Source organism: Gallinula chloropus, assembly GCF_964237585.1.
Source record: "Gallinula chloropus genome assembly, chromosome: 16".
Lineage (NCBI taxonomy): Eukaryota > Metazoa > Chordata > Aves > Gruiformes > Rallidae > Gallinula > Gallinula chloropus.
In genome coordinates this window covers 13,326,227-13,348,370 of record NC_140101.1, presented here as the reverse complement: position 1 = coordinate 13,348,370, position 22,144 = coordinate 13,326,227, and the positions used below count along the sequence as shown (strand labels likewise).

The window sequence follows — 22,144 nt, the reverse complement described above, 5'->3', positions numbered from 1 at the left end:
CAACCCCCGGGCCGGACCCCGGCGCTGTCCCTCCCCACCCCAACCCGGCCCCGGAGCGGGCGGAGGGCGCCCCCTGGCGGCGCGGCGGCGCTCCCGGTGCCCGCTCCCGCTGGCGGGTCGCGGCCACCCCGGCTCCAAGATGGCGCAGGCGATCTTCGAGGCGCTGGAAGGTAACGGGGCCGCCGTGCCGGGCCCGCCCGGGCCTCGCCGGGCCGCCAGCGGGGACGCGTCTCTCCTCGCTCCCTTTCGCCCAGCGCCGCCGCTCGGGACGAGGCGCCGCGGCGGGGCCGCCCCGAGAGGCCTGGCCCGGTGCGGCGCGGGGGGGCTGCCGGCGGCGCGGGGCCGCGCCTCGCTGCCCCTCCGTTCCCCCCCTCGGCCCCGTATCCCGGCGGCGGCGCGCACCGGCGCGGCCCCGGGGCGGGCGGGCGGCCCCGCGCGGCGGGGGCGGGGCGGGGCCGCGGCGGGCATCCCCCGGCGGCAGTCCCGGGGCTCGCCTCGCCGTCCCCGGCTCCCTGGGCATCCCCGGTTCCCCGGGCACCCCCGGCCGCTGCCGCTCCCCGGCCCTGCGTCCCGCGGGACCCCTGCCACCCCTCCCTGCACCTTCCATCCCTGTGCAGCCCCCGTTAGCCCCGTGCCCCCCAGCCCGGGGCGCCCCATCCCGTCCCCGCCGCTGTGCCCTGTGGCACTCCCATCACCCCCGCCTCCGTGCCCGGTAAGGGGGATCACCGGTGCCCAGGGCGCTCCAATCGCTCCCCGTCCCCAGCACGCTGGGATACCGCCAGCAGGGCACCCTCAGGGCACCCCAGGGCTCGCCGCGGTCCCTGCCAGCCCCCAGGGATGGCCCCCGGGTGGGTGCTGGCCCCTGCCTGGGTGTGTTGGTGCGGGGGGGTCCCAGCTCCCACCCGCTGTGCAGGAGGACGGGTCCGTCTCGGTGCCGCTTTGGGACACTGCTGCAGGCAGGTGCCACCCGAGGGGGACGCAGGAAGCCGTCAGGCAGTGGGCTCAGGGTCAGCCCGTTTGGAGCAGAACTCTTTCGTGCAGCGTTTCTATCCTAAATTGGATTACAAACGTTTTTCCCTTTGCTTGGGGGGCTGGCACTGGCCGAGAGGCCTCTCACCGGCATCGTCGCCCTCTGCTTTGCCAGCAGCACCTGCGGTGGCAGCGGCGGAGTGAAGAGCGAAGGAGAAATGTTTCTCTCTGTTTTGTCAGGTTACTGGGTGCATCTGACAGCACTCTGTGTAATCACATTCCCTGTTTCCTCTCTGCAAGCAGCTCCTCGGCGTGTGGGTTTCCTCGCAGAATCCAGGAGAGTGAAGCATTTTGCAGAATTAAGGAGAGAAGAGCGTGGTTTGGTGTTGGGTGGGTTTTTTTAAGCCCACGATAATCGGCAGCTTTTAGTAGCTGAGCTCCTTTTGTCTTGTTCTGTTGCCAAGTCGGTGGTGACTTGGCATCGGTGTGCAGTGCTGGGAGCAGAAGTGTCTTCAGTGGGTGCTGTGGGGCAGAGGGGCATCTCCCCCAGTCACCAGGCGTGGTGCTTGTCTTGGCAGGAAATGAAGACTGGATGAAACTCGGGGTGAGAGGGAGAAGTAGCACCTGGGTGAAACAGTCTTGTTCCCCTCTCTAAACCAAGGGAAATTTGGAAGGGAAAAAGGGAGCACGGCCCAATAGTTTTGTGCTTCCCCAAATCGCCTTGGGTTTTGTTGGGCTCTGGGGAAAGCCTGTGGTGCCAGGAGAGAAGGGAGGGCTCCTTTTTCTTTTCAGGTTTCATGACTGTGAAAAGCACCCTGCAGACTGGTGCTGGCTGTAATCGGTGCAGGATTGATCCAAAGCTCTCCTGGAGCCTGCGGAGAGTTGTGAATGGCACCTCAGTAACCAAGTAACCCTGCCTGCTTGTCTGCATGGCTCACTAAACCTTGCCCTCTGTGATTGCCCTCTGTGTGGTGTTGTGAAGCTGCGGGGACTCTGTGGGTGTTTGTGTGAGTTGCCAAACAAACGAAGAGCAAGGTATCTCTGTCATCCTGGGCCACCTTTCTCTCTCAGGAGGCTGAGTGCAACACCAGCCATGCTGCTGCATCATCATCGCCTGTCTTCAGGTCTTGGCCTCTCCTCAAGCCTCCTCCTGCCAGCGGGATCCAGACAGTCCTCTGGCTTTGTTACTGGGAAGATCTGCCCACGTGTCAGAAGGAAATCCAGTTCTCCAGTGCTGGACACATCCAAGTGGCATTCTTGATGCGAGCTGTTCTTATTTATCCCCATAATACACTGAACCTGATCTTTGGTCCCCCTTTTTTCTTTCGTGACCTGTGAGCTCACTTCTGCAGAAGACACAGGAGCAGCTGTTCACTCTCTGGTTTGGATACACTGATGAGAGCCTGCAGCACTGCCTTTGCAGTCGCCCAGGAGTTTATTGGTAGAAGAGGAGGTGTGTTTTAAAGCAGGGCTTTGTCAGTGTGGGAAGATCCAGCAGCGTGAGAAGATCCAGCAGCGTCCTGCCATGGGGTTGTCCTACGGGGCCGGTCGCAGCCCTCTGCGGAGCGAAGGCTTGTGGAACTGGACCTGCAGCTTTGCCATGCCTCCCTGTGATTTATGTGGAAGGCTTCCCATAGGCATGGGGTAATTTCCTGGCAGCCTGTGAAGTGAGATCTGCTGCTTTCCAGTAGCTCCTTGTGCCCACTAAGGGGATGCTCTCCTCTCTCCCAAGGGCACGTGCAGCGTTTGTGACCTCTTCTTGGTGAAAGGTGGTTGATGAGAAAGGTCTTTGTGGAGCCTCAGTGTTACTTGCTTCACACTGGAGATGCAGGAGAAGTGAGTGTTGAGTGTGTCTTTGAAACACCATGGATTCCATGGATGCTCCTCAGCGGGAAGGTGGCATCCTGGTTGTCCAGGAGACATTTCAAAGTGGCAAGAGGAACGTGCAGTGGGAGATGAGGTGGCTGCTTCTGCTGTGCTGTTCCTTTATGCTGTGATGTGTTACGGTGTTTCCCTGCCCTTCCTGGTGCTCCTTGCTGAGCTCCTCACCTCACTGCGTGGAAACTGTGAGACCAGTAGTTTTTCTTTTTACTGTGGCATTCTGAGTTCTGAGCTTTACAGAAGTGTTTTGCAAAGCTCCTGAAGAAAAGTGAAAAGCAAGCTAGGAACCCTCACCTTTCTCTTCTCCCTTAAGCCACAAGGTAGATACAACCCTGGCTTGCAATTTGTTTCATTTGTAGGTTCCTTGTCATAAAGGAATGATGGGGGGAGTGTGGCATAAAGTCACCCCTTTTCCCTCCCGCCCCCCCCCCCCCAATAATCAGATTGCTCTGTGTGTCTTTACATCTGATTTCCAAAAAGGAAGAGTACACTGGCCTTGATCTGCTGGTTGTGTGTGGCTGGCCAGGGTGTCTCCCGAGGGAGGCAGTCCCATCTCCTGCATTTATCTGGAGTAGTTTAGAACATTTTAGCTGCAGTAAAAAATACTCATCCCAGAGCAAGTGAACTGACTCTGACAACAAATCTGGCACCATGTGTGTGTGCTCTTCTGGAGTCCAGGGGAAATGGAAATGAGAGAGAGCAGCCAGCAGCTCTGGCTTGAGAGGAGCCCTCGGGGGACCACAGTCTTGGGAGCGGAGGGGAGCCGGGGTCCTGCTCTCCTGCATGTCCCAGTGCCAAGGTGCTGGCTGAACACATCCCCCTCCAAATCATCTCTTCCAGGAACCCATGCCTAATGTTTCCTTCTTAAAGCTGTATTTAAATCCTCCCATAGTTCTCAGCCCTGTGATCAGATGTGGGATCTCTGCTCTGGAGAGCAGGGAGGCACTGCTAACACTGCTGCTGAGACAGAGCTGCTGCACACCGAGGATTTGGTCTGCAGTGAGCTTGGTGCTTCTTGTGCTGTATCACGCTGGGTCCCCAGGGAGGGAGATCCATGCAGGCTGCTGCCCCCCTGGCCCGGGACGGCCCAAATACCCACTTCTTGGCTCTCGTCATACCCACTCCTTGTCAGCATCATTCCTCTCTGCAGCAGAGGCCTGAAAGGAAGCCACCTCCTGCTTTCCTTGCCCTTCTTCCCTTCTCCCATCGGAGGAGCACATGGGGACAAGTGGGAGCATTTCTGTAGTTGATAGTTGGTGCTGTGGAGTAGAAGGGGTGAGGAGAGGAGAGTGGCTCTGCGGGAGAAGGTGGCAGCAGCTGGCAAGCCGCTTCCCTCCATGGCTTGTGAGCGAGCTCCCAGTGCCTGAGCGCTCCATGTTCCAGCTGTGCTCGACTTCCCACCCGTCCTGTGTCTCCTTCCAGGAATGGATAATCAGACGGTGCTGGCTGTGCAGTCCTTACTGGATGGGCAAGGAGGTGTGACGGATCCATCTGCTCAGAGTGTCAACTCCTCCACCGCCATCCAGTCAATGGGTGAGTCTTGGTGGCACTTGGGGACAGGGAAGCGGGGCAGGGGGCTGCAGGTCTCTCCCTGCAGCACATGCTCTTGACTACCAGCACAGGTGGCAGAACAGCTGTACATGTAGGGTGCTGCTGTGGGTGTTCTGAGCCCTTGACAGGACCAGGCAGAGCAGGGAGGAGGAGATAAAAGCCCAAGCAGGTGGAGGTGCTTTTGGATGTGGTCACAACAGTAGGCTTGACCATGTGTATCCAGTAGAGGTGTGAAGGGACTCTCCCTGCCACTGCTGTTTGGTACTCTTCACGTTTTTATTTAATGAGCCATTCTGTAACCTCTGGGGATGTCCAGCTGCTCCAGTCATGGAGTATCTCATCTAGGGGAATGGATATGGGAGCTGGTTGTTCATCTGCACACAGAAACTCAGAGTGCTTGGCCAGGACACGCTGGGTAGATACTGAGTTACCCCCCCAAGGAGTTACAGGCTGCGCCCCCGGAGATGTTCTGCTTCAGGCCGTGAATCAGGCAGGAGGTGCAGCCTTGTCTGTCTCAAGTGCAAACCAGGCTGTGCTTGTGTGCTTTGGTAATGCTGCTAATTTCATCAAGGACACGGTAACTGGGTGGTTCTTTCTGCTTCTAACATCAAACAGAAGCACCAAAGACCAGCAGCCTTGTTGGTGGGTGGCTTTCAAACACGAGCTGCCATTGACTCTGCCCTGATCCAAGTTGCTTCTCTTCCTTTGTGCAACCTGAATAATAAAACCTGCCCCAGCCAGGGTAACGGGTGCTTTGGAAGAAGCTGTTTAGACTAAAAGCAGATGGTGCTGCAGGGGCAAGGCTGGGTTTGTTCATCATGTCTTTGGGATGAGAAGACAGACGGTGGGATTCAGTTTGTTATGGTTTGTGATGGATTATTTATATGGGCACAGGGCTGAGGTGGGCTCTATCATGTTGGTTGGCTTTATGGAGAGCTCGGGGTTGGGGAGGGGGGACAGGATGGCCCTTGCAGCTGTTCTCTCCCGATGGTGATGTCTGTGAGGTGCCAAGATCCAAAAGGTGTCTGTTTTTTCATAGGGCTGTGGTTGTTAGGTCTAGCACTGGGGAATGCAGAGCAAAGCCTGGAGCAGTGATCTGGTCCTCTTAATTGCAGATGATGAAGATGTGTTCCTCTGTGGGAAGTGTAAGAAGCAGTTCAACTCACTGCCTGCCTTCATGACCCACAAGAGAGAGCAGTGCCAGGGAAATGCCCCTTCCCTCTCCACGGTCTCACTGGCCACCAACAGTGTGTACACCCCCTCCATCACATCGGTGCAGCAGGCTCCAGGTGCCAGCCGGCAGGTACCGTGCTGCGGGCAGAGGCTCAGCTGCTCTGTCGCTGTGGTTTTGGGTGTGGGGGGACCTCTGGGTGATGCTTTTGGATCCAGTGGTGCCGTGTGACTGACCTCTCTTCTAGCAGGCTTGGTTTTGGTCCTGTTGGCTTTTGGCTTCATGGTGAAAGCTGCCTGGACCCGTGCAGTGATGTGTCCTCCAGCATGAGTGGCTGACAGCCCTTGTTTCAGGACCAGAGGGGTTTTGTATGGTGTCTGTGCTACAGCCAGGCTTTGGCTCTGCTGAAGACCCCCAGTGTCACAGCCTGCGGGGGTGGCTGCGTGTCTGGGCACACACTGTGTGGTGCTCAGGGTGGAATGGCTCTTGGTGTCCCCTGGGCCGTGGTCTGGCTTGTGGGCAGAAGAGGAGAGCAGTATCTGGCAGCTTCATCCCTGCATCCCTCTTCTCAGCCTCCTGCAGACAAGCCCCACACAGTGCTGTGTGACGAGCATTAAGGGAATATTCTCTCTGGAGTAACATCTTCCCAGCAGACCTCTCTGGAGCAAGTCCCTTGTGCATGACACATGCTGTGCCTGCAGCCATGGTGGTTTCTGAAGTGCTTTCAAACCAACTGCTTTTTTCAATTTAACATAGCACCAGTGGATGGTGCTGCCCAGGGCTGCAAATATGGGTTGTTTCCACCAGGAAAATGGGACAGGCTCCTTACCCTCCTATAACCCCACTCTGGTTTGAACCAGAGCAGTGTCCCTCAGTTCCCCACCTTTCCCAGCTGGGGGAAGCATCCAGGAAAGGCCTGAACTTGTTTGTGACCAGTTTGTCCAGCAGATCTTGTTCAATAACCCCTGATTGGAGCTGTAGCCAGTGGCCATGTTCCTCAGCCACTGAAGAATGTTTCTGGAGCTGCCTTATTGTTACAGCCAGAAACTACCATGGACTCAGCAGAAACCTGTAGATAATCGCTGTGGCTCACCAGCGGCTCTGAGGTTCAGTATAAAGCAGAGTTGTCATTTTCTGTTTATTGTTTTTGTCCTGATCCTTGTCAACAATTCATCTTTCTTCTTCTTTCAGCAAATTTCGACCTACATCACCGTTCCCCCATCGCCTTTGATCCAGACCCTGGTCCAGGGCAACATCCTGGTCAGCGATGAGGTGCTGATGTCAGCCATGTCTGCTTTCACATCCTTGGACCAGCCCATGCCAGCAGTGCCACCCCCAGCACAGGTAAGGGACACGTGTGGGCCCATCCCGCTGCGTGGGGCAGTGCTTGCACAGCAGGAGAGTCCTGTCAGTCTATCAGACATCTGCTTCGATGCTGAATCCTGGTCACCTACCCAATGTGACAGCCAGGCTTGCAAAGGAGTGATGGATAAATGACAGGGTAGCTCCAAGGATTGCCTTCTCCTGGTGTCCTTGTCACTAGATGCTCAAATCTTTGTCATGGGGTCTCCACTGTTTTGTTGAGCCCAAATACAATGGTTGGCTTCCAGAACCCTTGTCAGTTTGTTCCCTGGATCCCTCTCTTCCTGGGATGGCTTTTTGGGGCTCTCCTTGAGCTGGCCATGCCCTGAAAATATTCTTTGTAGCCAGCAGGACTAAAAGCTTTAAAAAGAAGCCAAAAATAAAAAAAGAAGGCAGAAAAGCAGTGGGGTTTGAGCACGCTGGGGTTAGAGAAGACAGTGATGTCTGCTGTTAGGTCGTGCCAAGGACTGACTGTGGCCTGACTGTGCAAGCCAGCACAGTCAGGTCCAACCTGGCAGTTGGACAGTGCTGCATTGTGTCAAGACATTGTCACTGTTCCTGCAGGTGCTGCTTTGAACTGGGAGTGGGAACACCTATGAGGGAGCAGCCCCCCAACTCGTGGCTGCTGCATTTTCAACATCTTGTCTGTCTGCCTGTCTCTGTTCTGGTTTTAGAGCAGCTTGAGTATGCACGCTGGGGCTGGCTACCTCTCCCAGCCTCCCCCACCTCCACCTCCCCCACCACCACCCCCTCCTCAGCCTCCACCACCTCCCCCTCCAAGCATGGGGGCTCCGGGGCAGCCCAGCGCCGGCGGCAGCGGGGTGATGGAGGTGTACAGCGGGCCGGCTGCTATGGCAGCCAACAGCACGGTGGAGATCCAGACGCTGGGGATGCAGCCCTACCCGCCCATGGAGGTAAGGCCAGGGGCTGTCCCCAGGGGCTCTGCCCTCCTGGGCCTCTTCTAACAAACAAGGCTGGACTGGAGATGTGGAATTGGAGTCTGGGAAGATGCGTTAGGTTGGATGACAATGATTATTTCCTCTGGGAGAAGGATGGCAGCGAGGTGATGGGGGTGCTGAGGACAGGACAGACAGTTCAGAGGGATGGAGGGCTTGGCTGGCACAGGCTTTGGAGACCTGTCTGTCTGCAGTGGTCAAGGGGTACCTGCAGGTGTTGGGAGCAAGAGGGGACTAAGGTGAGGGGCTCACCTCCCAGAGGGATGCAGAGTAGCACCCTGCAGGCTTAAGTGGAGGGGAAAATTCAGTCTCAGTGAGAGTGACAGGACAGCTTTTCCTAAAGAGAGGGACAGGCAGGGGAGGATTTACTGGTGAGTCAGCCTCCATGTGATCCTTCCCATCTGGAACAGAAACTACTGGGTGTGACAGGTTTGTTAGCCTTATCTGTGTAGCTGGGTCTGCTCTGGAAGTGCCTGTGGTCAGAAACGGGTGGGGATGTTGGATACACAGTTCCCTGTGTTAAGTTCTCAGGGTGGGCAGCAGAAACGCCTTCAAACCACAGCATCCCAGACTGCTGCCTCCTTTTCTTGAAGCATCTCTTTCTAATGGTGGTACTGACATAAACAGCTGGACTTTGCCACCAGCAGTTTTCTTGTCCTTCCCATCCCTCCTGTGGTCCTGCCAGGACAGGCAGCAGGGCCTGAAGGTCCCTGTCTTCAGGGCTGGTGTGAACCCACAGGCTCAGTGAGGATCCTTCTGGTAACTTGCTCTGGAGGGATAAGAAACTCTTCTGGGTATATGACATAGATGAGGGACTAGATAGCTCCTTTGGAGTGTTGCTTTGCTGTTCTGTTCCTGTTGTAGCAACTGCTGGACACTTTGTGAGGTTCAGCAGGAGAGTTTCAGTGTGCAGGTGTTAGTTTTAGTCAGAGATGCATTGTTGGGCTGGTGAACCAGAAATTCGATCCAGTTTGACTGGAGGCAGAAAGCTCAGCCTGGTGTGGTGAGTGTTGCTGGAGACAGGGTGGGGGGGTGGGGGGCACAGTCTAACGGTGCAGCAAACCTGTTCCCACTGATAGATTCCACTCTTGCAGGTACCGAGTCAGTGTGTGGAGAGTCCTGTGTACCCTGCTCCCCCTGTGTACAGCCCTGGGAAGCAGGGCTTCAAGCCCAAGAGCGCCAGCGCTGCTGCCCCTCTGGCCAGCGCAGGAGCTGCTGGGGTTGGTTTCGATTCCAGCTCGGCTGCCAAGAGCCGGCGCTGCAAGAACGACAGTGGGCTGCAGGAAGGTAAGAGTCCTCACAGCATTTGCCCTCCACTCATCTGTAGGCCACTGTGCTTGTCCCACAGTGCACTTTGGAGCCACCGGCTCCCCAGCTGCAGTGGGGTGGCACTGGCTGGGGGTGGCACTGGCTGTGCATGCAGGAGGAGGAACACGACGTCCTGCACGAAGCTCTCACAAGCAGGCTGAAGTGTGGGTGTGCTTCTTGTCTGTCACCTCTGAGTGCACGTGAAGGGCTGTCACTGTGCTGCTGCATGGGCAAGCTCGAGCTAAATCCCAGTGTCACACCTGAAATGGGGAGATCCTGTAAGGTTGGGTGTTAGAGCTTGGTCTGTTCTAAGCCAAGGCAGAATGCCCAGCTGTTGGATGTGGCCTGGTCCTGGGGGCTCTGTCCCCAGTGCTCAGCAGACCCCCCCTGCCAGTGAAGAAAACTCACCTGTCCCCTGGTGAGGCAGGATGGGGGCTATTATGGAACAGAGCAGTGACAGATCTCAGCTGGCTGAACCTACCCATCACTGGTGTGATGTACGTGCACCCAGCTGAGTGATGGGAGAGGTCCCAGGCGTGAGGTGGGGAAAAGCCAGGAGGCCTCCTCCCCAGGAAGGCTGGGCTTCTGGAGTTACATCCATACAGGTGATGGGCTTCGACATTGTTTGTGGACTGTGCATGATGTTGCAGGCTGCAGCTGTCAGCCCAGATTTTCCCAGAGCAGCCCACAGTCCTGCTGTTGCCATTGTGTTGTAGCCCATCACAGTAGGTGGAAGGTGTGACTGACTGGTCTGGCCGTGTGCTGTGGCTGATGGCTGACCTCAGTGAGGTCGTAGGAGAGAGGCAGAGCTGGGGCCCTTCCTCTGGCTAATCCCATGTCTTCCCAATGCCCAACATGCCTTTAAAGCAAGTGCTTTGTAGCACAGCTGGAAGGGTCCCTGGAGTGGTTAATGCCTGAAGGGGATGCCCTACTCCCTCCACTACTACTCTCAGTACTTCTAGAGTTAGTTCAGGCTGCGTTAAGTCCTGCTTGTGCCCATAACCTCTCCCTGATCTGGCTGGGCAGATCTTATCCTTTCCTAAGCCCTTTCTTCTTGGTCCTGAACAGACATGTCTTGGGGTGAGGGCCTTGTGGCGTGGGTGACATGGGGCTGTGCTGCATGATCTCATTCCTGCCTGTGCTCTTGCTCTTCCAGGCAAACCCAAGTCCCCCAAGCTGAAATGCACTTACTGTGAAAAGGCCTTTACCAAGAACTTTGACCTGCAGCAGCACATCAGAAGGTAACGGTGCTGCTGGCCCAGACACAGCAGCGTGGCTGGGGTGGAGGTGGGCACAGCCACACTGAGGAGGTCTGCACAGCCCAGTAGACCTTGTGTTTGTCATGTCCCAGAATCTTGCTGCGCTGGGAGATGATCCTTCAGGCCCCTTGCTCCAGGACACCGCCCCAGTGGCAGAGGTGAAGGCTGCAGCATGATGTAATCTTCTTGCTGATTATGGGCTGGGGACTTGTTTTCTTTGCTGATGACACTTTGAAAGCCAAACTGGTGTCACCTGGTAACTGGAGCAGCAGCATCTCCACTGCTGGCCCCTGCCCTTTCCTCTCCCTCCCTTGCAAGCTGCAGCCTTCATGTTTGCTGGCATCAGCAAACTATAAGCCAAGCTCAGTGCTTATGCATGGAGCTCTTATAAGAGCCAGCCTGTCCCTGGCAGGAGGCAGTTGATGTTTTCAGAGTTTCCCTCAGCAGAATCTGCTGCTCCCAGGGCAGGTAAGAAGGAGCAAGTGGTGGTTTTGCTCCCCTGCCCAGCCTGGACTGTTCACATGACATACTCCATGTAGTAAAGTCTGTTCTTTCTCCTGCAATAGAGGGGCAGGGTAGAAAGCCTTTTCTGCTGTGGACGGGGGAGCAAAGTCAGGGGGGCGAGGGGGCTGCAAGCTGGGAGCCAGATGTGTGCAGGAGAGGGAGGGGTGACAGGGAAGAAAACAGTTGTACCCCTGAGAAAGAGATGGAGATCCCTAAGGTCTGTGTAGAGATGCCAACAGCAAATGCCCTGATGTTGCTGCAGAGCTCTTCTCTCCCCCTTCTTCCCTTATCCCTTGTCATCCCCAGCTGGCGAGTGTTCAGCCTGCAGCAGGCTTGTTTCCCCAAGCCTCTCAAATCCACTTACTCCAGTTAATCAGGTCTCAGAGCCCTCCTTTGGCTGGGCCAGGTGCTGATCTGCCAAGCAGAGGTCTTAGTGCAGTCCTGCAGCAGCCACCCCACCACGAGCCATGCCCGGGGGCTGCCTCCTGTCTCTGCCAGCTGCTGATACACACCTTGTCCTGCAGTCACACAGGAGAGAAGCCCTTCCAGTGCATCGTGTGTGGCAGAGCCTTTGCCCAGAAGTCCAACGTGAAGAAACACATGCAGACCCATAAGGTGTGGCCCCCGGGGCTGGGGTGCACCATCTCCCGCAACTCCATCACCGTGCAGGTCATGGCCTTGAATCCCAACCAGCCAGAGGACGAGGACAATGCAGGTTTGGTGCCTGGGGATGGCACGTGCTAGGGGCAGGGCAGTGATGTGAGGGGGCTGTGCATCCCTGTGCCATGTCCCCCATCCCGGGAGGGAGGGCAGGTGGGAGCTGTGTGTGCTGTTTGTGTTCCTCCTGGGGGGTTTAGCAGCAAGCACTGGAGAAGCAAGTTGCATTTGCTTGACTAGTGCATCCTTGGGTCCCTGAAGCTGCAGTGGATTCAGGTGCTGGTGGAGTGGCTCCAAACTCTGTCCCATTATGTCCATGTGGACAGGATGAGGTGTTTTCTCCCTGCTCCTTCCTTGGCAGGCACAGCTTTGGCAGCCACACTTGGCTCACTGGTGTGGGCTTGTTCTGCTGACTGCTCCACGGAGGACAGTGATGTCCCTGGAAAAAGAGAATGGGTTTAGAAGGGGAAGACAAAGTAATCAGCATCATTAATCTGTAGACAAATTTAAAACTACCCTGTAAAAGAGTGAGATATGTGTGACCTAAATAATCTGTCCCTGAGAGGAAGGAAGAGCCTGGCCTCAGAGCCAGGCCAGGTGTGTCTCACTGCATGGTGTTTGCAGAGCAGCTTTCAGAGCTGTCTCAGGGCAGGCTGTGATTTCCCTTCTCCCTTTCTCCAGGTTTGACTCAGCCCACAAGGAACCCTGCCCCACCACCCCCAGACATGAGCCCCTTGGATGAGAGCGAGACGGGCAAAGTGGAAGCCAAGCAGGTTGTCTTGATCGATAGCTCTTACCAGTGCCAGTTCTGCCCCAGCAAGTTCAACACCTACTTCCAGCTCAAATCACACATGACACAGCACAAGAATGAACAGGTAGGGACGGGCAGAGGGTGCCCTGTGTCAGTGGCAAGATTGGGATGGGCTTCATATAGCGCAGTAGCTTCCAGGGCCTGTCCTGAGTCTCTTGCTCTGTGAAGCTGCCAGTGTGTCCCATGCAGCTCAGCTCTCTGCATGCCTGGGCTGCAGCTGTGTGGTCTGGGTGGCTTTGCAAAGCCCTGCTGCCTGTGCCCTGCTGAGGGAGAAGTCAGCTGAGCAGGTTTGGGTGACTAGAGGAGAAGCAAAGAAGTGAAGTCCAAAGTCTTCAGGGCAGGTGGCAGCTCCCAGGCTGTGGGACAGTCACCACTGGGGTGTTGAGGTCTCACCCACTTGAGTGGTTTCAGGGGCTTGTGCCAACACCCCTTTCTCCCACCTTGCTTTCGGAAGGGAGTGCCCTGCCAGTCTCTGCTTGCAGAACATTCAGCTCCTGGCAGGTTCTGCTGTGCCCTGGCTGAGCCCTAACACGGCTGGGGGGATGCTCTGGGATCACAGCACTGCTTTCTTCATAACCTCAGCCCAGCTGTTCTCCAGCACAGTGTGTCAAGGGCCAGTGGTCCCTTTTCTGTAAAATGATTTCCAAAAAGGAAGGGCCATGCTGCCTCTTGGCAGGGGGTTTGCCAGGGGTTTGTTTCCATGGTGTGCTGCTCGAGTCACTCTCCCTTCTCCCAGGTGTACAAGTGTGTGGTGAAGACCTGTGCTCAGACCTTCCAGAAGCTGGAGTCCTTCCTTGAGCACATCAAGAGCCATCAGGAGGAGCTGAGTTACCGCTGCCACCTCTGCAGCAAGGACTTCCCCTCCCTGTACGAGCTGGGCATCCACCAGTACTCCCACAGCCTGCTGCCCCAGCACAGCCCCAAGAAGGACGTGGCCGTCTACAAGTACAGTAGCGATCGGTGCTCACAGGGCGTGTGGGAGTGAGTGGGTGCAGAGTGCGTTTGGCTGAGAGCAGTGGGAGCATTAGAGGGAAGAGGGGAGCTGTGTGTTAGGTGGCCATGGTTCTTTTGGGCACCCTGGTGGCACATGGGGGCCCCTCCCCCAGGCTGCTAGGGCTGAGCACTTTAAAGGAACCTTTCAGGAAGACAGTGAGAAGCTGGGATCAGTTATGTGAGAAGATCTCACTGCTGCAAGTCCTCTGATCACCAGGCAAGAGTGAGATGAGCACAGCTGCACCTGCAGCCTGCTGGGCTGGTCAGAGATCCCGGGGAGCCCCTTCCCTGTTCTCTGTGATTCTTCCAACACCTGCAGCAAAGGGAATGTGAGCTGGAGAGCTGTGCTCAAAAAATATCTGTCCCTTTGCTGTGAAAGGGTCTACTACCTGAGAAAGCCTTTCTACTGGTGCAGAGGGAAAGGGTGAGGAGTTCCATCAAGGGCTCTCTGAAGCTTTTAAAATTCCTGCAGAGCCAAACAGGAAGAATAGGAAGCCAAGGAGATGCTGAAGTCACCTAGGAGCTTCATGGGATAAGTATCTGCTACTTCTTACGTAGACCATGATTTCTTGTTACCCTTGCACTGCAGAGCTTCATTCTGCAGCTTGCTAGTGGGGATTGTTGACGTCAGAGCCCTGCTTACTCCTGAGGAGGTTTTGGGCTGACCTGAGGAAAAGGCTTTCCCAGCAGATACACATGGTGAGCATCTCCCTGCTCACAGTTGATGATGCACATGCCTGTTGCCCACCACCAGCCAGCTTTGGCAGAGGTCTCCAGCAGGAATACTGCCAGGCATTGTGAGGACATCTGAGTTAGGTGGAGAGGGCCCAAGAGGTTTTGGAGAGTTGGCAAGGTGGGCTGAAGCTTTGTTAGACACTGGAGACCCTACATGGAAGCATGTCACCTTGTAGCTGCTCCAGCCGGCGGTAACACTGTTCTTACCCTGTCACTCCAGTCTCAGCTCCTTCACCAGGAGCTGCTGTTGTAGAATCATAGAATCACAGGATGTGTAAAGCCATCCAGTCCCACCCCTGCAGTGAGCAGGGACACCTTTAACTAGATCAGGTCACTCAGAGCCTATCAAGCCTGATCTTGAATGTCTCCAGGGATGGGGCCTCCACCACCTCTCTGGGCAGCCTGTGCCAGGATCTCACCACCCTCAGAGTGAAGAACTTCTTCCTAATGCCTGATCTAAACCTGCCCTGCTCTAGTTCAAATCCATCACCCCTTGTCCCAGAGCTCCATGCCCTTACAAACAGCCTTTCCCAGCTTTCCTGTAGGTCCCCTTCAGGTACTTCGTGCAGCAAAGATGGAGGGAGGTATTTTAATAAGGTGAAGTTGTTACTTCAGGCTTGTCTCCATGAGAAATTCCATGTGGAATATGTGTTCAGCTCTGGGTGTTCCCATGGGAGTCAGTGTGGAAGAGCTCTAGCAGCTGAAGGGCTTCTCTACCCAGATGGCTGGTCCCCCCTGGTGAAGGGTGCCAGGTGTGTGTGTGGTCTGGCTGTGTGGGCTTCAGAGCACTGCAGGGGGCTGTGACTGTCTGTGACTGACCCTACCAGAAACCACCCTGGAAGGTGGCTGGGGAGCAGGCTGGGTGCTGCTGCCCGGGCTGGGGGGCTTGCTGGGGGGTAGCCCTGTTCACAGGCTCTGTCCTTTCTCTCTGCATTCAGATGTGTCAAGTGTGTAAATAAGTACTCCACCCCGGAAGCCCTGGAGCACCATCTGCAGACAGCAACGCACAACTTCCCCTGCCCTCACTGCCAGAAGGTGGGTGCCCGCTGCCTGGGCTGCTCTGGGCATGCAGCAGGGCTCTGAGAGGCCAGGAGTCCTCTGCTCCCTCTCCTCTCCCTTCCTACCTCAATCTGGACTGGTGGGCTCACAAGGGGCTTTTCAGAGAGCCGGAGGAATTGCAGCCCTGGCCTCGAGCCCTCTGACCTCACACCAAGTGGGTTCCTCCCTGCAGTGCTGGCTTTTCCCCAGGGCCCCTTTTCCTGAAGAGAATTAGTTAGGGAAGCTCCCTTATTCCATACCACAGCAGCACAGGACTGTTGGCTCTGGCTGCTGTCCTTATTTCTTAAGAGAAAGCGTGTGAGGAGGAGCAAGGCTTGTTTTGGGAAGTCATGGAATGGCAGCAGTGCCTGAGACCCACCATGCCTTGTTACCCATGGCTGGAATTTGGGTGTGAGAAGCCCTGGGAAGCTTGTAGACCTCCACTGCTGTCCTCATCTGCTGTTGCAACAGAAGTCTCTGGGTTCCCCCTCATTCCTCTCTTTTGGAGGAGCACTCTGTGTCCTTGGCAAAGGCAAACCTGAGTGGTGTGACAGGCTGGAATGATGCCCGGGTAGGTTTTGGCTGGAAATACTCTCTTCAGCACGGCCCCTGAGGGGGTTTGAGGGGCAGAGTTTTGTGGGATTTGAATTCTAATAAATTATTTTTTGAAATCCAGGCTAAAATTTGGACCCTTGCTCCTCTTCTTATAGCAAAGGAAATGAAAATCCTGCAGTGGGGGCAGGGGTGATCTCAGAGGGGTAACCACTCCGTACTGAGGCAGCTCAGGAAGGGAAAACGCTCTCCTGGCATGGTTAGGAGCCCATCTTTCTTCACCTGTCTTTTCTCCACTCCCCCCACCAGGTGACAGCTGCCCTTCAGAGCCTGGGCCATGCTTTCAGCATGCAGCATAGATGCCTGAAGGCTTGTTAGCTGCAGCGTTTATTCTTTCTTACTTTTGTTTGTATTCTTGCTGAAATCACTGTTCAGTGGAGCTGTGAGAGCCCAGCCCTGAGTCCCTGTGCTCCCCTCAGACACCTGCTTGCAGCATCCTCACGAGGAATTTGCTTAGCTTGGGTATTCCCAGCATCCCCACCAGCCAAAGGAGCTGTTCATACTGGCTCTGTAAAAACCAGGAACAGGAACCTCTGTACCAGGTGATTGGGAAGCACAGACCGAAGGTAACACTCTGGGAAAGCAGTAACTGCTGGGAGATTGGGCATCCAGCTGGGGTGCTGCTCCTGGGCAGTGAATGGTGTTACAAAGTGCAGCAGCGAGGTCTCACCTTGTTTCTTAAGGGTAAGAAGGAATTGGCTTTGCTTTTTAAAAGCTCCATCTGTGTTTTCCTCGGGCCAACTGAAGGTGCATCCTTACCAAGAAAGCAGTCACCGTGTCTCAGCCAGGCCACGCGTCCCGTGTGCCTGTGCGGGCTTGGGGTCGGGGTCGGCCCGTGCGTGCTGCTGGCCCTGAGCCCTGGCTCTGTGTGTTGGCAGGTGTTCCCCTGCGAGCGGTACCTGCGCCGCCACATCCCCACGCACGGCGGGGGCAGCAAGTTCAAGTGCCAGATCTGCAAGAAGTTCTTCCGCCGGGAGCACTACCTCAAGCTGCACGCTCACATCCACTCAGGTACGGGCTCCCTGCTGCTCCCTGGGGTGCCCTGCCTGGTTTCCTGATAACCAGAGTTGACTGTACGAGTCATTTGGAGCAGCAGGGGGTTTAGGAAACACTTGGCTTTGGTTCAGCCTTGCAAAGTGGGGCACAGAAGCAGCTTCACTACTGCCTGTGGTTGTGAACAGTAAGGAAGCTGGTGCTGGAGAGCAGAGGCAGTGCACAGTGTGGGTCGTGTCCACCCACCTACCCACTGGGCAGGGTAGGGAGGCTTGGGGGAGTTTATAGAAAAGCAGAGAGTGACACCGCTGCCAGAGTGAATCCTGTGTGGGACTAGAGCAGCCCAGTGTGACCCTGAGTGCTGGTGTTGTGTTTTTATCTAGGTGAAAAGCCCTTCAAGTGCTCAGTGTGTGATGCAGCTTTCAATCGGAAAGACAAACTCAAGCGGCACATGCTGATCCACGAGCCTTTCAAGAAGTACAAATGTCCCTTCTCGTACGTAGTGTGTCCCCATCATGGTGGCATGTCTTAATGGGGTTGGGATGGGGTTTGGGGTGGAAGGAACGTCTCCTGTGGCTACCTTAGGGTCCATGTGTGGCATTTACCGGTCCACAGCTTTTGGAGAGGCAGGGATGCTGCATGCTGTTGAACTGGGGGCTCAGAAGTCCCAGTTCTGTTACTGGCTTCTTGTGGGGCCACCTCATTTCATCTCAGCTCATCAAGCCCTGTCAGATAATGCCTGCCCTCATGGGAGGCTCAGGGGCGTTGTGCCTGGGGAGGGCTGGGGGAGGGAAGCAGCATTTTTTGACCACAGAGCACAGGGCTGCCTGGGTGACAGGCTCTGCCCAGCTGTCATGTCTCGAAACAGGCTCGGTGACATGGTCTAGTGTGGGACCTGGTAGGGCTGGATAGATGGTTGGACTCAATGACCTTGAAGGTCCTTTCCAACCAAAACCATTCTATGTAAAGCACTCAGCAACGTGGGAGCTAATGTATGAGCCAGAGAAATTCAGGTTTATAAGGTGTGTTCCCAAATCCATGATCCAGCTCTGGGCCTTCTGAGAGCCAGGGCTGACTGGCTCCTCCCAGCTCAAATGCCTGGTAGTTCCTTCCAAAGTATTTCTGTCTCCAGCTGGGACCTTGAACCTCCTGCTATTCGGAGCAATCCTAGTGAGTAGGCTAGCAAAAGCCACTGAAACACTGGAGCTCCTGAGCTTGCACCAAGGGACCTGACTGGGTGCTGCTAAGGAGGGTTGTGGATCTCTGTATGGTCCAGAATCTGTGTATACATTGATCCTCAGGTGATTTGTGCTGCTCACCAGCATTTGTTGTCATTACAGAAGCCACACAGGCTGCAATAAGGAGTTCAACAGGCCTGACAAGCTGAAGGCTCACATCCTGTCCCATTCGGGTGAGTGGAGCTCTGCCCATGCTGCCCTGGCTGGGATTCCCTGTGGTGCCACAGGGGTGTGTTCTGGAAGGAGTAAGCCCAAGAAGCAGGAGACAGCAAACTGAAAGTGCTTCTGCTTTATCTCCCAGAAGCTCAAGCTGCTCCTTACAGGTGCTTCCTCTGGGGTGTCTCTCCACTCAGGGCTCATTTAACACAGCTGCTGCAGGAGAAGATTCTGTGGGAGAATTTTCCACTGTAGGTGGTACAGTGTTTCCCAGATACACATCTAAATTCCTAGTATCATTTATTAGCTTTAGATTTATTATTTTTTTAATTACTGTTGCTGCAGGCCTGTTTAAGTGAGCTTGCATTTACAGCTGTGCCTAAGCTTTGGTCTGCTTTCCAAGACAGTACAAATCTGTAGGCAGGGCCTGCTGGCAAGGTGCAGAACCCAAGCTGGATTACTCCCTGTGTTGGCTCTCAAATGAATATCCAGAGTGCTCTGTCCACTTCTCCCTAGTACCCTCTCACATTCAAAATGAGATCTTTTGGGATTTGAATCCCTCCTCTCTGTGTTCCAGAAACAACATTCCCACTCCTAATACAGAGGATTTATTCCTGTGCCCTAGGGAGTGTTCTGACTTCTGTCTCTTGGGGTAAAACAGAGTCTTTTCCCGTGCCTGTGATGTCCAAAGCCCTGCAGAGCGGGATCAGACGGGCCCATGCTGACATTGGGATGGATGGTTTGTTTCAGATGGCACATTCCCACACTTGGGAGGGGAAAAGAGTGAAAATTGTTTTGCTCACCAAGTATGCTTGAAAAAAAATAACCTGAGTTTCAGATTGTTATTCATTCTCATCACCATTCCCTGGCTTTTATTTTTCTGGTGGTATTTTAATGCTCTTACTTGAAACAAGAACTATTCTTTAAGCCCTTCACAAACACAGACCTTTGGGGTGTAGCACTTACACTTTCCTGACTGCAGGTTTTCCTGGCACAACAGCTCCTCCCTTTCACCAGGAAACATCTCCTTAGGAGAGGAGATTAAGCTGTCACACAGCCCCTTGATGCGGTGCAGGTTTCCTGCTCTCCATTAGGATCCAAGGTCTCTAACTGCGCTTTCTCTCCTCCCCATGCTCTGCCCAGGGATGAAGATCCACAAGTGCCAGTACTGTAACAAGTCCTTCAGCCGCCGAGCCCACATGATCGAGCATCAGCGCTCGCACACCGGCAACTACAAGTACCGCTGCCCCACCTGCAGCAAGGGCTTCACGCGCCACAAGTACATGAAGGACCACAAGTGCCGGCTGGGCTCGCCCAAGGACAAAGACCTGCAGCTCAGGAAGCCCCAGAAGAAGCGGGTGGCGCGGGGGCGCAAGGCGGGCCTTTCCCTCCCCAACCCGCTGGCTCTGGCGGAGCTGAAGGACGGTGCTGCTGGGGAAAGCCCCCCCGAAGGTGGCCCTAACAAAGAACCCTTCCAGGAGTCGGACGCCGTCCTGTCCATCGTGGTTGGTGGGGCGGGAGCTGCTGATTCAGATCTCGTCGTCCCCGGGCAGCCCAACAGCATCACGTCCAATCTGGCCCTGGCAGAACTGGGGACTGCCTCAGACGGCCCCTGCACCATGCTGGCTGTCCCAGTTTACATCCAGACGACAGAGTGATAACACGTAGAGCCACTGTGTGGCTGAGGGCTGCTGCTGGGGCCATTGGAATCGGTGCTGAAATACATCCTGGTGGAAAAAGACCAAAGCTCGTGTGGGGAGGTGGATGGATATGGGAGAGAATGGCTTTCATCTCCACTTGTTCTTCCCATCCTTGGGCAGAGGACTGCTTGGAAGCCACCAACGGCTACAAGGCACTGAAGAAAATGGCTCCGTTATTTCTTGTCCCTCTGCATCCCTGGTCAGCCTAGGGCAAGAAAGGCTTAAGATCCCTGAATCAGGGTAACGAGAAGGAGCGTGCAAACTCACAACAGACAGAGCTGCTGAAATCAGGTGGCTTTGCAAATCACAGCCTGTCCCATCTGTGGTTTTTCTGGCCTGAAAGCTGTATTGCCCAGTATTTGGGTGGCCTTTCCAAGAGCAAGCAATTGATCCTTCCTAGTGGAAGCAAGTTCATCGTGAGATCCTTCGGGAACACTGTTCAGAAATACCCTGGTAGACATATCTCTGGTATCTTTCTCCTCTGTCTCTTATCAGTAGAAAGATGACCTTGACTGTACTACATGTGTTATAAACACCATGGACCTTGTGTGCTGTGTGGAGTTGGTGGGTGGGAGCTCGTGTTTGCGTTGGCTTTTCTCTCTGGTTAGTGTTCCCTGCTCAGTGTTTGTTCTTTTCATGGTTTTTCTCTGTACCTGAGGATCTCCAAGTGCCTTAGACATCAGTGAGTCGATCCTTGTGACAGTTAAATGTGACACCACCTGTGTACAGAGAGGGAGACTGAGGTGAGCTGCCCTACCCAGGGTCATGCAGGAAACCTCTGACACATCCAGGAGCCAGTTTTGTAGCATCGGCTCCAGTCTGAGTGGAGAGGGAGTGGTTGGAACTTTTGCAGATGCTAGAGGCCAAGCACAAAGAAACAGGACTGGAAAGTGTCCAGTGAAGGCTGGTACCAGGCTGAGGCCCTTGAGACTTGGTTTTGTTGGAGGACTCCACTCTGTGCACAACTCCCTGCTGTGTGACCGCAGTGTCTATGTCCCTGCTGCCTCCAGCATCAGGATGAGTGCACACTCCAGTGTCTGGGAAATAAGGAGCTTATAGAATCATAGAATTGTAGGGGTTGGAAGGGACCTTGAGAGATCATCAAGTCCACCCCCCCCCCTGCCAAAGAAGCTCCCTAGGACATATCACTCAGATAGGTGTCCAGACAGGTCTTGAATCTCTCCAGTGAAGGAGACTCCACCACCCCCCTGGGCAGCCTGTCCCAGGGCTCCCTCACCCTCACTGTGAGAAAGTTTTTCTGCATGTTGGTGTGGAACTTCCTGCGCTCCAACTTGCAGCCATTGCCCCTTGTCCTGTCCCCACAGAGCACTGAAAAGGGGCTGGCTGATTCCCCCTGCATCCCCTGCTTCAGACATTTATAAACTTTAATTAGGTCCCCCCTTAGTCTTCTCAAGGCTGAACAGTCCCAACTTACTCAGCCTTTCCTCATAGGGGAGATGCTCCAGGCCTTTAATCATCTTCGTAGCCCTTCTTTGGACTCTCTCCAGGAATCATTAAGGTTGGAAAAGACCTTCCAGATCATCTAGTCCAACCATCCCCCTACCACTTGTATTACTCACTAAGCCACGTCTCTCAGTGCCTCATCCAACCTCTCCTTGAACACCCCGAGGGACGGTGCCTCCGCCTCCTCCCTGGGCAGCCCGTTCCGATGCCCAACCAAAGGACGCTCTGGCTTCTGCTGACTCCACTCACACCGAGCCTGGAGGAAGAGAGACAGTTTTCAGCAGTAGCCCTTGATAACCGGGACAAACCCCCACGGGGCGTGAGCAGACAGGGCCCTGCAGGCTCAGCGGTACTCGAGGCCCCGCGCGAGGCTGCGAGCCACGGCGGGAGGTACCCGGACCCGGCAGGATGCCCGGGGGGCTGCAGGGGAAGCGGCCGGGACCCGGCCCAGCGCCCTGGCAGCGGTGACGCAGCCACGGGTTTAACACCCGGCGGCCTGAGAGGGAAGCGTCACCGCGCCTTCTCGGGCACGGGCGGGCCGCGCAGGGCCACGTCACGGCGGCGTCATGGTGGCGTCACGGCGGCGGGCCGCGCCGAGCAGGGGGCTGGCCCGGCCCCCGAGCTCCCCGGTAGCTCCCTGGCGGCCCTGCGCCTGCCCGCCCGGGGAGGACGCGGAGGCAGCGCCCAGCCCCGCCCTCGCTGCTCTCAGCCCCGGCTCCCCCTGACGTCACCGAGCCTATTACGTCAGCGCGCCCCACGCCGTCGCTTCCGGGTTCCCGGGACACC

General features: G+C 55.7%; 1 protein-coding gene across 3 annotated transcripts; it reads left to right on the top strand.

Annotated features, from left to right (window-relative positions):
* Positions 1–139: 139 nt before the first annotated feature.
* On the top strand, positions 140–20,412 carry ZNF341 (zinc finger protein 341; the record flags this gene model as incomplete). Of its 3 annotated transcripts, none has more annotated exons than XM_084271775.1 (15): positions 140–170; positions 4,273–4,383; positions 5,517–5,704; positions 6,764–6,916; positions 7,609–7,848; positions 8,985–9,162; positions 10,355–10,439; positions 11,486–11,681; positions 12,311–12,493; positions 13,166–13,374; positions 15,096–15,192; positions 16,686–16,818; positions 17,184–17,295; positions 18,141–18,211; positions 19,338–20,412. In XM_084271775.1, 15 exons carry the CDS (start codon positions 140–142, stop codon positions 19,850–19,852), a joined length of 2,502 nt encoding a protein of 833 aa, XP_084127901.1. In that variant the 3' UTR covers positions 19,853–20,412. The 3 variants fall into 3 exon arrangements, with proteins under 3 accessions (XP_084127901.1, XP_084127899.1, XP_084127900.1); XM_084271773.1 differs by having other exon boundaries at positions 8,985–9,177; positions 11,486–11,676; positions 12,300–12,493; XM_084271774.1 differs by having other exon boundaries at positions 8,985–9,183.
* Between the last annotated feature and the right edge of the window lie 1,732 nt (positions 20,413–22,144).